The sequence below is a fragment of the Canis aureus genome, chromosome 2 (genome assembly GCF_053574225.1).
Source record: "Canis aureus isolate CA01 chromosome 2, VMU_Caureus_v.1.0, whole genome shotgun sequence".
Classification (NCBI taxonomy): domain Eukaryota; kingdom Metazoa; phylum Chordata; class Mammalia; order Carnivora; family Canidae; genus Canis; species Canis aureus.
In genome coordinates, this window is record NC_135612.1 from 13,088,654 (window position 1) to 13,104,594 (window position 15,941).

The following is a 15,941-nucleotide window of genomic DNA, read 5'->3' on the forward strand; positions in this document are numbered from 1 at the left end:
TCTGTATAACTTTTTCATAGCTTGTTTGCTCATTTGGGGCAAAAGGAAGTAAAACTAACATTAGCCAAATCTGAGTTGGTGCTGGGGGTTTGTCATCTACCAGAAAGGTTTTGAAATACCACACGAAGTAGAATACATTTCTTTTTTTTTTAAAAAAAAAAAAAAACCTCCTTATTTGTTAAAACAATATTGGCACAGTACTTCTCATGTTCATTCACCACAAATAATAATCTGCTACTTCTACTACAACTTCTACTTCTCTACCCGATCCTTAAGGATCCGAAAAGGTACAAATGTATATAAATAAAGAACTAAAAGGAAGAGAATAAAAAACTTGGAAATTTATGGTGGATAACTTACTATACAAAAGAAAGAACTTTACATGTTTATGGAAATAAATATGACAGAACAGATCTACCAAAACTCATACACATTCTTCTGCTTAATTTACACATTATGTTGGTGGAAAAATGACATTCTTTACTTTTTCAGTTTCTTTATTTGAAAGTACATATAATTGCAGAGGGATATATGCGTTACACAGACTGTGGTAGGACCACAACCAAGTCAAATCTAAAGCCAAGGATACATCAAAGATTCCAAGAAATGGTTTGAAAACTTAACAAAATGTCATGCCCATGGTCTATCCAAATTGTACCCTCTCTCTGACTGTGGCACCAAAGAAAGATCTATAAACCTTCAAGATATCACTCCAAAATGGACTAGTCAATACCCTTCCCACCTCACCTCTGCCCCAACATCCCAGCTTCCCTTAATAGCCCAGAAAAGTTAATCATCTGTGTATTGATTCAAATTTTTCTAGAACATGTTTATATCTTCATACTGATTCATACATGGGTACATGAATTTATTAAATTTACAACCTGTATTTGGAGTGGTGGTTTCTTTGTTCATTCCAAATACCTTATTAAAATAATTCAGAGAAGCATCTAGAAATACGTTTCAGAGGTCAAGTTTCCTTTAAAAATATAAAGAAATGCTAAAACTGAATTATAAAGTATGATGATTCATTTAAATATTTACATTAAACCTGAGTTAACTGGAAATATACACAATACCAACTAATTTTGCAATTTTCAAAAGATTAAAAATTTGAGTGTAGGGACGCCTGGGTGGCTCAGTGGCTGAGCGCCTCCCTTCAGCTTAGGACGTGATCCTGGAGTCCCGGGATCCAGTCCCACATTGGGCTCCCTGCATGGAACCTGCTTCTCCCTGTGCCTATGTCTCTGCCTCTCTCTCTCTCAATCTGTTTCTCATAAATAAATAAATAAAATCTTTTTAAAAAGTGACAGTGTATGGTTTAAAGTGGTGAGGTATCATTGTTCTCTCCTGAGCCTCTGTGACTACAGATTTTGCTGCCCGTGGAGATGACCTCAGAAGGCTATACTTGAGGCTCATTAAGAATGTGAGGCTTGGGGCACCTGGGCGGCTCAGTTGATTAGGCACCTGCCTTTGGCTCAAGCCATGATCCCAGGGTCCCCAGAGTGGGGACTGAACCCACCCTGCTCAGTAGGGGTTCTGCTTCTCTTTCTCCCTCTGCCCCTCCTCCCTGCCTGTGTTCTCTCTCAAATAAATAAATAAAATATTAAAAATAAATGTGAGGTTCAAGCCAAGTAGCCCTCCTGATTTTGTTAATAAACTCTGACACCTAGCTTCTAATAATCTGAGATTTGGTGACAAATTCTCTGTTTTCCTGATCCTTATACTTCATAATTTGATTCAGGTTGTCCATGAATGGTAGAAATCAAATGAACTATGCAGGCTGAGATGAAGGAGGAAGAAAAGGAGGAGACGAAAGGATGTAAATGAAAGATTTTTTAAAAAAGAATTGGCTATGTTTCCTTGAAGGTAAAACTGGCTGGGCAAACTCCAGGATACTAAGCAGGTTAGAAAAAGCATCAAAGAAGCAAAAAAAGTAGCATGGTGTAAGGCAATGTAGATAATGTGCCGTGTGGCTAATCTATTACAGCTATGTCTATATATCTATATTCACATTTCAACATATCTCCATTACTCAGGAAGTTTACTTTTAAATAGGCTACTGAAGTGGATTTCCCCGACCTCAACATCATACATCTGTCAGCTAGAGACAGCCGTGAGGGTAGGCAGTTGAGCTGGCTGGTTTCTTGAGGCTGCTTGGTGGCTTAGGTGAAATATCCAGAGCTTTGACTTGAGCTTTGTTGACTTCATGTCCACAACCAAAGTGCTCTTTCTACTGACCACTTAAGAACTAACCAGTAGCCAAGTCTTCAGAGTGGGAAGATTCTTCTCCAGCCACTTAATATTTTTGGATATGGTTTCCAAAATAATTTGAAAAATATCCAGATGTAATCCTTGGGCCTCAAGAGATTCAAAGAAGAGTTTCACCTGAAAAATAAGCAAGAAAAAAATTACTGACATGGTTCATAAAATACTTGCTCTTGCAAAGGGTTTCAGAACAGCTTGCAAATTATACCAACACCAGAGTAATCATTTCTCTGCCAACCTTTGAATGGTTGGTTTTTTTCCTCTTTTGTGTGTGTGTGTGTGTGTGTGTGTGTGTGTAATTATTTTTTCACTTTATCTTCAAACAATAGATAATGTAAGACAAGAATGATAAATCCTTATCTTATAAGTGAGCACACTGTGAGTAAAAATGTTTAGTGATCAAGCCAAGTCATACAGTTAAGTAGCGAGCCAGGATTTAAGTTGTAGAATTCTGAGTTTCCTTAAAGGGTAAATAACTCCAGATTCACTTTGGAAAGAAGATATAAAACATTAGAATGCTTTAAAAAAATAAGTAGAATTATCAACAACAGTAGTTTTGGTAAAAAAAAAAGACCTTTAAGTACTCTCCCAAACTTCAATATAGTCACTTCTGTGACAATACACTATGAAACAAAAAATAAGCAAGGACTCATCTCTTAAGTGTAATTTTCATTTTGAATGCTATGAACACCTGTATTTTAAGACATTCTAGCCCTGTCCCTTCCATTTACTTTCTATGTGACACTGGATGAACTACTTATTTTCTTTTAATAAAACAAGAACTTTAAACCAGATTACATCTAGGTTTGCTTTCAGTTTTACGATTTGAACATTTATTTTTAGGTTGTTAGCAGTAGAGAGTCACAAACCTCTTGCAACTCATCCTTGGAAGAAAAGTGAGATGTTGTGCCAGAGATGATTATTCTCATAGCATGTGAGCCCAAGTCAAATCTGCAAATAAAAAGAGAAACATACAGATTTAAGTAGTAGAAATACTGGCCTTATCTTTATGATACCATATGTTTTTAAAATATATGACATTAATCTAGTGATAATAAGCTTGTACATTACAATATATTATATTAATTACCATAAGAATAAATTATTCAGGAAAATCCCAAAACTATGAAGTGTATCAAATTTATTTTAAAGGTTTTTTTTTTAAGATTTATTTATTTATTTATGCATGAGAGACACAGAGAGAGAGAGAGAAAGGCAGAGACACAGGCAGAGGGAGAAGCAGGCTCCATGCAAGGAGCCGGATGCGGGACTCGACCCTGGGACTCCAGGATCATGCCCGGAGCCGGAAGGCAGACGCTTAACCGCTGAGCCACCCAGACGTCCCAAAGTGTGTCAAATTTGACCATAAGATGAAAATGTAGATAAAACCTTTTTAGGAACTGTGACTAGCTTATCCAGCAATGTTTATGTTTAAATATATGTTTATGCTTAAAGCAGCATTCTTTATGTTTTTATTACGCACTCCATTGGTAAAGATTTTTTTGTCCACAAACTTCCCAATATTCATATTTTTATTTATGTATTATATGCATGTACTATGTTATAGGTCAAATAGAAAATTTAATAGCATAAGAACTAATATATGTAGTAATATGTTCTCTTTGCACTCTCATGTACTGTCTTGCACACTTCGCCTCCCATTTTGGAAATCCACTGTCTTTATACACAGTATTTTGGTGGGGGTGGGGGGCAATGCTATTTGGTTGAACTCTCACTTGTAGCCACAGAGTGAGTCCTTCACCCCAGTGTCTTATATAGAGAATTTATACCATAAGTCAAAGGGATTCGTGCTGAAAAGCAGAGAACAGATACATCTTAGAAATGATTCCAAGTCCAGGCTGTGCACATGGTCAGGCAGGAGGATCATTTCTAGTGACAAAGGAAATCTATGGCATTGCAGAAAAAGTCTCATCATTTCAGGGGAGGGAACTGATAGTCATGCAAACGACCCAACCAATGATTCCAGTAATCCTTAAGGAAACATACACACGCTCATTTTACACACACACACACACACACACACACACATGTTTTTTAAAGCTGTTTCTGTTTGATACCATGAGAATTCAAACCTCCTTCAAGGCCTTGGCAGAGGGGTGAAAATGCTCTTTTTGCTTACACAAAGCTATGGAGGCTCTGAGTCCTTCATGTCTAACAAATGAGAGGGAAGAGGAACTGGGAATGATGGAAATCAGAGATACTGACACTAAGGTAAACAGAACAGACTGTGCAGCTCTCAGATTCAGGATATTTTCCAAATAGTTTGTAAGTGACATTTTGGTTCTGGATAAGGACTAGCTGAGTGCCTTAGCAGGGGTTTGTTGTGAAAGAAAGCAATGCCATCCTGTGCCTTCCAATGAAATCTAACCATTATTGGTTCCTTCTGGGGGATACTTTAGGCCCAGGAGCAGGCTGGAGTGAGCTCTGGTTCTCCTAAGAGTTGAAATCCGAGAAAAGACTCAGCACTGATTGAGTTTTAAAAAGGGTTTTAAAAGTGCTCCCCAAACATTTTTGATCAGATTTCTTTCAGTTCCTCTAAGCTCTCCACTGGGCCACTTCCACAGGGGACCTGAGGGTGGGGGTTAGCTCTCATCAAAATTCCTGAAACTTCTCCCCCAGAACAAAACTGCATTAACAAAGCAAGCCAAATGTGTTTGATGCACTATATGTGGTTTCAGCGTGCTGGATGGGGCTGATGACTGGATTTAACTCATCACACGCTTGCTCCCAGCAGGTCTTTGCCTGTGCAGAGTGAGCGAAATCTCTTTGCCACTCACTTCTCATTCCTCTCCCTCACACCTGGACAGAGTAATTTTGGGCCATTAAGTTTTCAAACTATTTGGGTAGAACTAGGATCATTTATATGCTTTGGGGGGGGGGGGGGACACATCATTGTACTTGGTTTCAGGCGACGGAGCTATTTAGGTGGAAGAGCACACATTGGATGTAAATGAATACCAACTTTTTAAGGAGATGGGTCCAATTTTCTCTCAAAAAATTCCAGGCTAATTGCTGCCCCTGTGGACTTCTGGTGATCGCATGAAAAAGGAGGCCCAACTCTTGAGTCTTGATGACTTCTCCTTCCATTCCTAGTTCAATTAATCTGAAGAAATAAAGACCATTTGACTTGTCATGGTATGTGCTATGTAATGGAAATTAACTCAGGCTACTAATATATTAAAAGAATAGAAGAGAAAGAGGCATGATAAAATTATAATTTGTTAAAATCCATAACAAATTCCTTCCTGGCTAACATTTTTAATGTTCCAGTTGAACTTTCAATTTTTTTTCTGCCAGTAACTTCATTCACTTATTACTTCAAAGTACTTTAATTAGCATCTTGTAAAACATCTAACACACAAGAATGTATTCTTGTGATCATTTTTCTCCAAAGTTTTGATGTAAAATGTAGCCATTTGTCCAGTATTGGTCACCAGATTAATAACTAGGAATATATCTGTTTTCACTATTTGCATTTTGTCAATATGTATTTTTTGGAAGTAAAGTCAAAGCAAATCAAATCTTGATTAAATTATTTTAATGCCTTTGAAGTTGGAGGGCAATATTTTAGTGACTTCATTGAATTTTTTTTTTACTTCATTGAATTTGTATCAGTTTACTTTTAACAAGTTAGTTAAGTTTATGCACTTACTTTATTAACTTTTCCTGATGTTTGCTGGTTGACAATGCATACAGAATTTTGTTTTTTTCAGCACCTGACACTGACAGCCCATATTGCTCTAAAAGGTAATTCCATCCCACTGTTGTCTGAGCACCGATGGAATACACAATCTCCAAAACATCTGATGGAATGCTGTAGTATGAAGAACAAAGTGAAGAAAAAAGCCCTATGAAACAAAAACCCTTTTTTCTTATTACAGTTTTAAACTGCTATAACAGAATCACCCCTGAGTTATTTTCAGTAGTGTGTTAAACCTTTATTTCTGTCAAATTTTTATAAAAATATTTTATGTAATTTTGCTTTGCAAATTATTTGTGTTTTTTTTTTTAAGATTTATTTATTTATTTTAGAAAGAGAGAGCAGCGGTGGGAGGGGCAGAGGGAAAAGCAGACAAACAGACTCCCCACCAAGCAGGGAACCCTACGCAGGGCTGGATCTCAGAACCTGGAGATCATGACCGGAGCTGAAATCAAGAGTCAGACGCTTAACAGACTGAGTCACCCAGGTGCCCCGTGGGTTTTTTTTCCCTTATTGATGATAAAATGTTAGCAAGGAGAATAATCATAAAATTTTAACTTACTCAGGGACTAAAATAGCAACTTTGTAGAATCCATGATTTCTGACATATCAAAGAGTTGGTTTATACAGAATTCTAGAATTGAATAACCTATATTGGTGCTATGTGATTTTTTTAAAAATAAAACTTGGTTTCTTACTGCTTTAATATCACATTAAAGTGTATTTTCTAACAGGACTGAGAGTCATCTGATTCTCTGGGTCTAGAAAATTTAATTTAGCACAATTGATTGGGTTCGGTCATTTTATAATTTATAATTTGTAAACCTGATAAGGTTTTGGGGTTTTATTGCCCTGTAGAATATTAACTAGGTTTGATTCTAATTTGGTCTATGGTTTTTAATTCCAATATTGTTAGATCAATAATAACTGATATTCCTTTTGATGGCTCAGAAAAACTGCAACAGAGGATGGGGCAGGAAATTTGCATTTATCATGTAGTGACCATATAGGAGAATCTACAATCATATTTAACTGTCAAAGCTACCTAGTGAGATAGTTCCATTTTTAAAAAGTGGAAATAAAGCTTGGAAAGGTTAAGTAACTTGCACAAGGTGACATGACTAGCCATTGTGAAGATGGAATTTAAACCTATGATCCTAACACTTGCGTTATTTCCCCTATACGTGCTTAAATATCCCAAGTGCCAGTTGAATCACAAAACAAAGACTAAGCAATTAAATTATAGTCTGCATTGTTTTGATTTTAGTGTATTTACTGTACAAATGTATGAAAGTTGATAATAAATACATGTAAGTTCCCTGAAGGTAAGACACATAGTTGTTTTGTTTACTGCTTTATCCTTTTTTCCTATAAGCAGTGCCTGGCCCACAGGCAACATGCAAAGAATTATATATTGGACACACAAATGAACGAAGTAATTAATCTATGTAAGAAAATTCTTCATTAGGATCAATACTAGAAATCTTGAAGTTTAGGGGGAAAAACCCTATAATATTTAATTATGTATTATCGATTACAAGCATAAATGAGCTTTATATTTTCACAAGTATAGCATCTGGTTAAACACGTTCAACTCACATATCTAACCCATAGGTGGGTTGCTGCAGATAAGATCACTCCTCTTGGAACAAGTATAAAGGTGGAATAATATCTCATTATGCTATAAGGCAGCAGGATGTTTACATTTTAGCGTCACTCATTCAACCCATTCAAACATGAACAAAAAAGAGGAGCTAAAAGATACTTTTCTTAAACTGCTTTTTTTTTTTTTTGGCTCAAATAACAATGACAAGGAAAGTACAAAGAAGAAAACAAATTAATGTTTTCAAAAAGAAGAATTCAAGAAAGGATTTCAAAAAGCTCACTGAGATTTAGTTATATGGAGAGAAATTATGATAGCCTATCAGCAATCTGATAGGACAAATGGACACCATTACATTGCACAGCACTAAAATTGCGAATTTTTTTCTTCAGTTTTAAAGAATGAATTTTCCTTGATTCACATACCAATTTGATTTCTCAAAACATCCAACTCTAGAGTCAGTTTTAATGATAACAATGTAAAACCATGTGTTGGATAGAAATCAAGTCTTACATTGAAAAGATTGTGGCATCTGTTAGTATTTCTGGATTGTAACTGCTAAACTGAACTGCAGCATAATCCATGTGATCACTGGGCATCTTCTTGATTATAATAACCACCAGAATCCATTTTGCCATCAATATACACACTTTTCATGGCTCAGGCCATCAATTTCCCCTCAAATATGAAATTTGGGGTCAAAATTCGGGTCTGTGGTATTGGTTAATGAAGAAGTAATAGACTTTTTAAAAAGGTATCCTCTCCTTATTTTAAAAACAAGTTTTAGCAAATGATCACTGGTGTTTTGACTGCATGTACATTTCACATTGCCTTTTGTCTTTAAAAGACATCACTTTTTGAGCTTGGGCACCCTCCCCCCCCCCCCCCCCGTTGCTTCTACCCTCTGGCTGTCTTTTTGTTACCATGCCAATGCTTATTAGCTGTTCCTCTAAAGGTACCTAAATCTCACTTTCCACAAAATCTATTGAGCACTTACTATATGGGAGCATGAAACAAGGGTTTGTAATTCCCAGCATGGCTTTCCGCCCCCCTCCTCCAACCTCACTGAAAGGTTTTAGATGTAATGTCTTGCTTGATCAAAGACTTCAGCATCAAAGTGAAAGGAACAAAGAACAGGACAGATATCTAGATTTACGTTAATTTTCCACTGGATTCCATCCACTGAGAGAAGAGTTCAGTTGCCTTCTGGATGCAAGGAGCATGGTTCAGGTAACAGGCCAATTTTAAGATGGTCGAGCGAAGCAGTCTGTCCCAGACTGAGCCCTTGTCACTCCAGCTTTGCATGTCAATCACCGGCTTAAAATATCGGAGAATGTAACGCTGCAGAAAGCACAGGATGATTTACAGAGAGGCTAAATTTAGTACTTAACACAGCTCTTATCATCAAAAGGGGTCAACTCTAAACTATCTACATGAATCTTCCTCAAACACAGAACTATTAGTCCATCTATTTTTCTCTCTGTTTTCTGGGCCCCACCTACCATAGTCAAATAGAGTTTCTGCATTAAAAGTATGACTTAATTTCCTATCGGGGGGGTGGTGGATATCAATAGATAAAATCACATTTAGGAGGAATATTTTGCTCATGATCCTGTGAGGATCTTCTTAGGTTGGTGATGACAAGGAGCAAAGGATTCCCAACCATTCAATGCTGTGGTGTTGACTGTGCTATCAGCCAGTTGCCCCAGCTTCTTGAAGATTTATTCCCCAGGAGTTCACACAGACAGACCAAGTCTCACCAATCCTCCAGACACTCTATACTTACTCAGTGAATTTTCTGGAAGTGATACAAACCTTGAGGTTTTCAGTGACATCTGAAATATTCCTTCTGTGCATCATGTGGTAAAATAGTTCTAAGTATTCCAGACCTTTGAGAAGTGCAGGGATGCTTGTTTCATGTTGGAGATAGCGAGTCAGGTCAAGGGCTTTGTCTAGGGTCAACCTTCCTGCACTGAAGTATGAAACAAGTTGTTGGTGGTTTGTACATATTTTATAGTTCTTAATATTCTTAACATTAAAACAAATATGATATAGAGAGCAATGATGGGGGCAGTTCTGTTCTAAGGATTAAATGGCTTCATATGGGATCCCTGGGTGGCGCAGCGGTTTGGCGCCTGCCTTTGGCCCAGGGCGCGATCCTGGAGACCCGGGATCGAATCCCACGTCAGGCTCCCGGTGCATGGAGCCTGCTTCTCCCTCTGCCTGTGTCTCTGCCTCTCTCTCTCTCTCTGTGTGACTATCATAAATAAATAAAATTAAAAAAATAAAATAAAATAAAATAAATGGCTTCATATGAGTTGAGTGCTTAGAGTAATTCCTATAATACAGGAAGAGCTTTATAAAAGAAATATTAGCTAATATTAATATTTAGTACAAAATAATATCAAGGTTTTCATATATTATGTCATTCTCTAATTGTTTAATTTGTGGATTTGAATTGTTCCTCCCAGCAAATTTGGAATTTTGGTTTTGTTTTTTTTTTTAAATTTGGAATTTTGATGACAGGTACAGTGTCTTCTCTTTTTTAACGACCCTCCTAGAGTCTAACAGAGAAGTAGTAATTATTCTAGTGGGACAAAAAAAGTAGTTTCATTGTGTTTTCGAAATCTATTTAGATTCCAAAGTTATATGCTTTCTCCATATTTTCTTTTAATAAGAAGAACAAACAAACAAACAAAAACTATTATTCTGAATACCAAAGCATTAGGGTCTCTTCTGCAGAGGAAGTAAACCATTATATTGTCATTTTTGCAGAGTGGTTCTCACATGTGTTTCTGACAGGACTTGTGCCTGCACGTGGTCTGTAAGCTATTACTGCCAGCATCGGACTCCCAGATTAAGCATAGTAGTTTGATATGGAAACAGATTCCAGAACAAAGGACGTCTCTGTTGAATTTTTCATTAACATAATGTGCTACCTCCTTGGGGTTTTTGAAATTTTCAATTCTTATTGAGAAAGAGGGAACTGAAACTAAAAAGAAGGAACTTTTGTTGTGACTTCACTCTTCTCAGACACAATGAGATACTGCTTTAAAACAGACTTACGGAAAATTTCCACAATTTTTGTCTGAAGACGGAGGGCTAAACCATATACACTATGATTCTATAGATGGCTGTGTTTTTTAAAGCATTAATCTACCAAATGTCACTATTCCTTCCCACATGTGTAAGTGTCATGATGTACAGTACAGCTGATACCCTAGAGGATCATCAACAGGAAAAACTAAGTATAATATTCCAGGGGCACAATTTAAAAAAGAATGTTGAACACAAAAACTACCTTATAGTAATCCTGCTTTTCTTTTTTGGTCCAGCCTAATTTGTATCTTACTAAAACAAGCACCTTATTTACTTCTGTAGTTATCTATTATAAACAATCTTAATATTCATATGAGAAGTCATCTTTTCTTTTTATATAATTAGTTTAATAAAAATCCAGCTTCTCACCACCAATCATTACACAAAATGTTATCTGAATGCTTGTTCAGCTTAAAAACTAAAGACACATATAAGTGTATACTTCAGCCCAACAGAAAAAAAAAAAACTATATTCTATTAGTAGACGGTTCTCTACTTATTAGTATACAGTTTCAGCTAAATGGTATCTTTGTAAGATAAAACTATATTTTCGAGGAACCACTTTAGGTCTTCTTTTTATGGTGTCAGATTAAAAGAAACAAATAGTTTTTCTGTAAGGAAATTACAGTTGTCGTTTTAATTCTACTCAACTCAGATGGGATTCAAGTGTTAAATTATATTTAGTAAATATGAAAATCCAATTGAAATAAATATCCATTCCTTGGTCAAATTCTGTCTTCAAACCAAATATGATCGCTGATTACTTCTTTGAACTCTTAAATAGAGATTTTATAAAGCAAGGAAGGGTGAGATAAATATCACTAAAGGGAGAGTAGCAAGTAAAAATATTTAGTTCTATTATGAGTGTTTTAAATTGTTTCCTTATTGAATCAGTTTTATTATAAAATTAATATAAACAAATTATGAAACAGCTGGAAATTAGAGGGGGGAGGAAACAAGCCTCATAGTTTCATTACCTTACATATTCACAAATAGCACTTTCGAATATTTCCTCCTCTTTTTTCCCCTCCACTTTTAGGAAGTACTTTTTTCTATGTAGTTACAAACATAATAATACACAAATTCACTTTCCACTTTTTTTCTAACCTCACACTATTTGAAATGCATTTCTATGCCGTCACTTCATCTTCCTCTTCAATACACAATCTTTTAGGCAATGTATATTAGATAATACTAATAATACTAACAGTTCACATTGATTGAACAGGTACTGTGCTTAGTGCTTTATCAGCATTATCTCATGCAATCCTCGAAACAACCCTTGATATTAGATATTACCATTTAAAGCTGGAATTTTAAAGACTAGAAAATTTAGGCTTAAAATGTTTAAATAATTTGCCCAAGGTCAAACAAGAATTAAAGAGGTAGTACTTGAAGTCATCTATTTTAAACCAAAATTTTACTCTGAATTAGCTTCACTAACCTGTCCACTTTGTGAAGAAATATTACTGTTTTTTCTACTGATTTATTAATAACTGTAGGGTTCCTTCTGCTAAATTAACACAACCCATAAATGTATTGGCTAGAGAGAGCAAAAAAGACTTCGCAACTACTTGAAAGATTGGCTTTCATTTGCTAAATTGTCAATATTCCTCAGTGACCCTGTTCTTAAATTTTTAATCTATCTTCTCTGCAATGTACTCAGAGTTTCTCCTCTGAGCAGACAAATCGCCTTCCGTGAACTGTGGCCTACTTCTCTGCTAGTCTGATGGATCCACTCAGATGTTGGATGGCCACGTCCTGGCCAATCCTGGCCTCCAGTGGGCTCTGCTACCACAGTGTTCTTGAGACACGTGGGGCTGAAGATTCAGCTCTCAATCTCTCCTTTTCCCCTAACTAGAGAATTCTGTTGTTGTATGGAGAAGCTTCTCCTGAGAGATGTCCTGCTGATTACTCTCACTCAACTTGACCTAGATAAACATCTGAAAGGAAATAATATGTCACATTGAATAAAATGACTATAGTAATTCTGAGAATAGGAAAAGCTTACAATGCACAATATTCCACCTGATTTCCAATATTTTTTTCTGTTGGTGATCTTGTGACCTTATTTATTTTATATTTTATTCTGCTGAGGATAAGTGAGAAAAGAAAGAAAATATTTTGTCTTTCCAGGAAAGTCTAAGGAGGAATAAGCAAAAGTAGCCAATTCCTCCTTCATTTCCCTTTCAGTTTCATACTGACTTCTTCAATGTGACAAGTGGATTGTGTACTAGATTTAACATTTAAAATCATAAAGGCTAAGACTATATTATACTTTTGGTTCAACAGATTACATAGGTGTTTGGTGAAGCAGCAAGCTACTCACAAACAACAAACAAATATAAACAAATTTTAAATCTGGAGTCAAAAGCTTAAATGTTTAGAGGGTCCATCCTAAGTGAGTGAATCAGGCCACTCATGTACAGTTTGAAACTTTGGTGCATGGGACAGTAAAAGCCTGGCTTCAAGAAGGATCTGCCCACTGCACCCTCCTCTGTGGGAATTAAGGTCCACAGTTGCAAAATCTCCTCACTTTCAAAAAAAGATTCCAGAAGTCAGGATTTGTATATAAATTTACCCACATTTTAAAATGTCAGAATACATTTTCAAATACTGGTCGGGTCAAAACATCTTCTTAGTGAGTAGGCTTTGGCCTAGTGGCCCGTATTTGACCTTCATTCAGATCCATCTCATACCAACAATCAATGACCAACACTGAATATTTGATTTTGAAATCTAGCATATCTGATTATGATTAAGTTATTTACTGTGAAATCAGATGAAATTTTGCATTACCTTACTAGCTGAAACGCATCATGAATCAGACCTACTCTGTCCTTAGGTCTGAGAAGTGTGTGATTCTGACTCAGCTGTGTAATAAGTTGGTCCCATCCATGCCCCTCATAGTGAACAATGTAGTAGCCGTTTGAGTCCACATTGAATTTCACCCAACTGGTCTTTTCAGATAATTCCAGAGTGTCTAGAAGGAGGAAATTGGCATAGCATTTCATTATCAACAGACATACTAGGAACATCTCCAAAACTGTTAGTACTCACTCTTTTACTAAATAATCGGTAGGAAGACAAAGTTATGGAAGAATCATTGTGACATTCATTTTCATAGTCTACTGAATGGGGTTTTTTTGTGAGCTATGGTCTTATTAAATTAATAAATAAGTTAATTCATAGGAAAAAGACTGCTAAATTTGTTCTCAAACGCAGTCTTCGCTGGTCTAAGAGGCCCCGTTAACCAGATGATAAGCATGATCAGAATCCCGCTTGATTTATTTGTCTCAGGGTTTAGTTACTGGTCATTGAAACATAGTTACTGGTCATTGAAACATGTACATGTAAAGACGTGATCCATTTGTCTAGTCCTTATTTGGGGTGAAATAAGGATTCCAGGTTGAACATGACATTATGATGGAAACCCTCTCACAGTTCAGTGAGGTGTTCAAGAGAAATTAAGATTGTAATATATATTTTTAATATGACAGACATTATACTATGTGGTAAAATAACATTATTATCATATTCTCTCAATAGTTCTGTGAGACCTAGTCCTCATGCAAAATAAGATGAAAAAATTGAAGCTCAGGAGGAGTAAGGAATTTTCTTAGGGTCACACATATAATAGATGATATAGTGAGGAGTTGAATCCAGGGCCATTTTGTTCCAAAGTGCATGTTTTCTTCCAATACATATTTTTGCCTTGTGGCAAACAAAAATGTTTCCAATACACATTTTTGCCAATTGCTAGGTTAGTAATTTAAGAGCTGTAAGATAGGAATCCATCATTTCTTGATACAAATACAAACCTATCTCTAAGTGCTAAAGCACAAGAAAACTTTCCACTGAATAGAAATTTGAACGTTCCAACTAAAGGATTCTTTTAGTAACTAATAAATGGATAAGTGAGAACTTCCCCAAATATAAATCTCTTATTATGAGATTTACTTATAGTATCTTTCCTCCAAATAACCCAAAACATGTTTAATTTCAGAATTGAAACACCTGTTTGACTAATGAGTTTATTACCTGTCCTTGATTTTAGAACGTGTCTATGAACCACATTAGAGGAACTCGTGGAGTAGGTCAGTGGAATATGCCAGAGGAACCTATGTCAGAAAATAGAGACGGTTATGAATGGCCATTTTAACATTCACATTGCCAGACCCAGGTAGGCTGTCAAAGACACCTAATGGCCCATCTTTCACACCATCAGTGGCCTTGTAAATTTTATAGGCTAAGACTTGCAGATCCTTGAGTATGTAAAAATTCTTCTATGTGATTATAGAGGTGCAACAATATATACCTAGGTGAACTCTGTCACAATTACCAGTGTCATTTGCTGTCCAAATCTCATACCACAAGTTCTGCTGATTATTTTCTTCTAAGCAAGAGAAAAAAAATCCAATCTTCCTTTCACAGTTTCAAAAACTCTGGCAGCCTGATATTAATTCAAATAACCAAGGAAAAGCTTCAAGAAAAGCCTCAAGAGATAAAGATCTGACTTCAGTATAATTTCCACTTGCCGTTTTGTTCAACAAAGCTACCCACACCCAACTCCTGCAACTGGTTAGTGACTGTAAGTGGTCAGCTATGCCACAAAAAATCTAGGATCTGCAAATCAGCAAAGTCCAGAGAGCAGAAAAACAGAATGGATTGGAAGAAAGGCCAATTTCAATGTACTTCGGACACTTTTCAATGGTCCTACTATGGTAAATAACAGAAATCGGCTGGGTCTTTTTTTTTTTTTTCATTTCCTCTATCACATCAAGCCATATTAGCTTCAGTAATCTTGCACACGTAAAATCATGTGCTTGAAAATACCGACAGGTATAAAACAGAAAGAGGAATAATTAAGGATTTACCTATTAGTTTTCAGAAAAATGTAAAACAATGAGAGAAACAGTATACACAGACTTTATCCCATAAAGGGTCAGAAGGGATAATCTACCTGCTAACCCACAAAGTATCAGTAATTAACAAAACAATCGAAAAATGTATATAAAAAGGTAAAAATAGACACATAGACATTGCCAGGACTTAACAGGATGATTGTTAACTGGATCACTCTTGGCTCCAGAAGGAAAGGGATTTTTTCTAGGTAAACATATCTGGGAGTGAAAAAGAGGGAGAGTAGCATTTCATGAGTTTGGATAGGCATGAATCAGAGGGTAATAATTTTATAAGAGTAATCTAAATACTGCCTCAGAGGAAAAATACAGATCATTGTAGAAGATT

The 15,941-nt window shown here is 36.1% G+C and overlaps 1 protein-coding gene across 1 annotated transcript in view; it reads right to left on the reverse strand.

Annotated features, from left to right (window-relative positions):
- Window positions 1-321: 321 nt before the first annotated feature.
- ERAP2 (endoplasmic reticulum aminopeptidase 2) overlaps window positions 322-15,941 on the reverse strand; it is a 40,204-nt gene continuing 24,584 nt past the window's right edge. Inside the window, 8 exon segments of the mRNA XM_077863695.1 lie at window positions 322-2,388; window positions 3,138-3,219; window positions 5,252-5,392; window positions 5,942-6,103; window positions 8,749-8,933; window positions 9,408-9,564; window positions 13,491-13,674; window positions 14,733-14,812. Coding sequence (XP_077719821.1) covers window positions 2,245-2,388; window positions 3,138-3,219; window positions 5,252-5,392; window positions 5,942-6,103; window positions 8,749-8,933; window positions 9,408-9,564; window positions 13,491-13,674; window positions 14,733-14,812 — 1,135 coding nt within the window. The 3' untranslated portion in view covers window positions 322-2,244.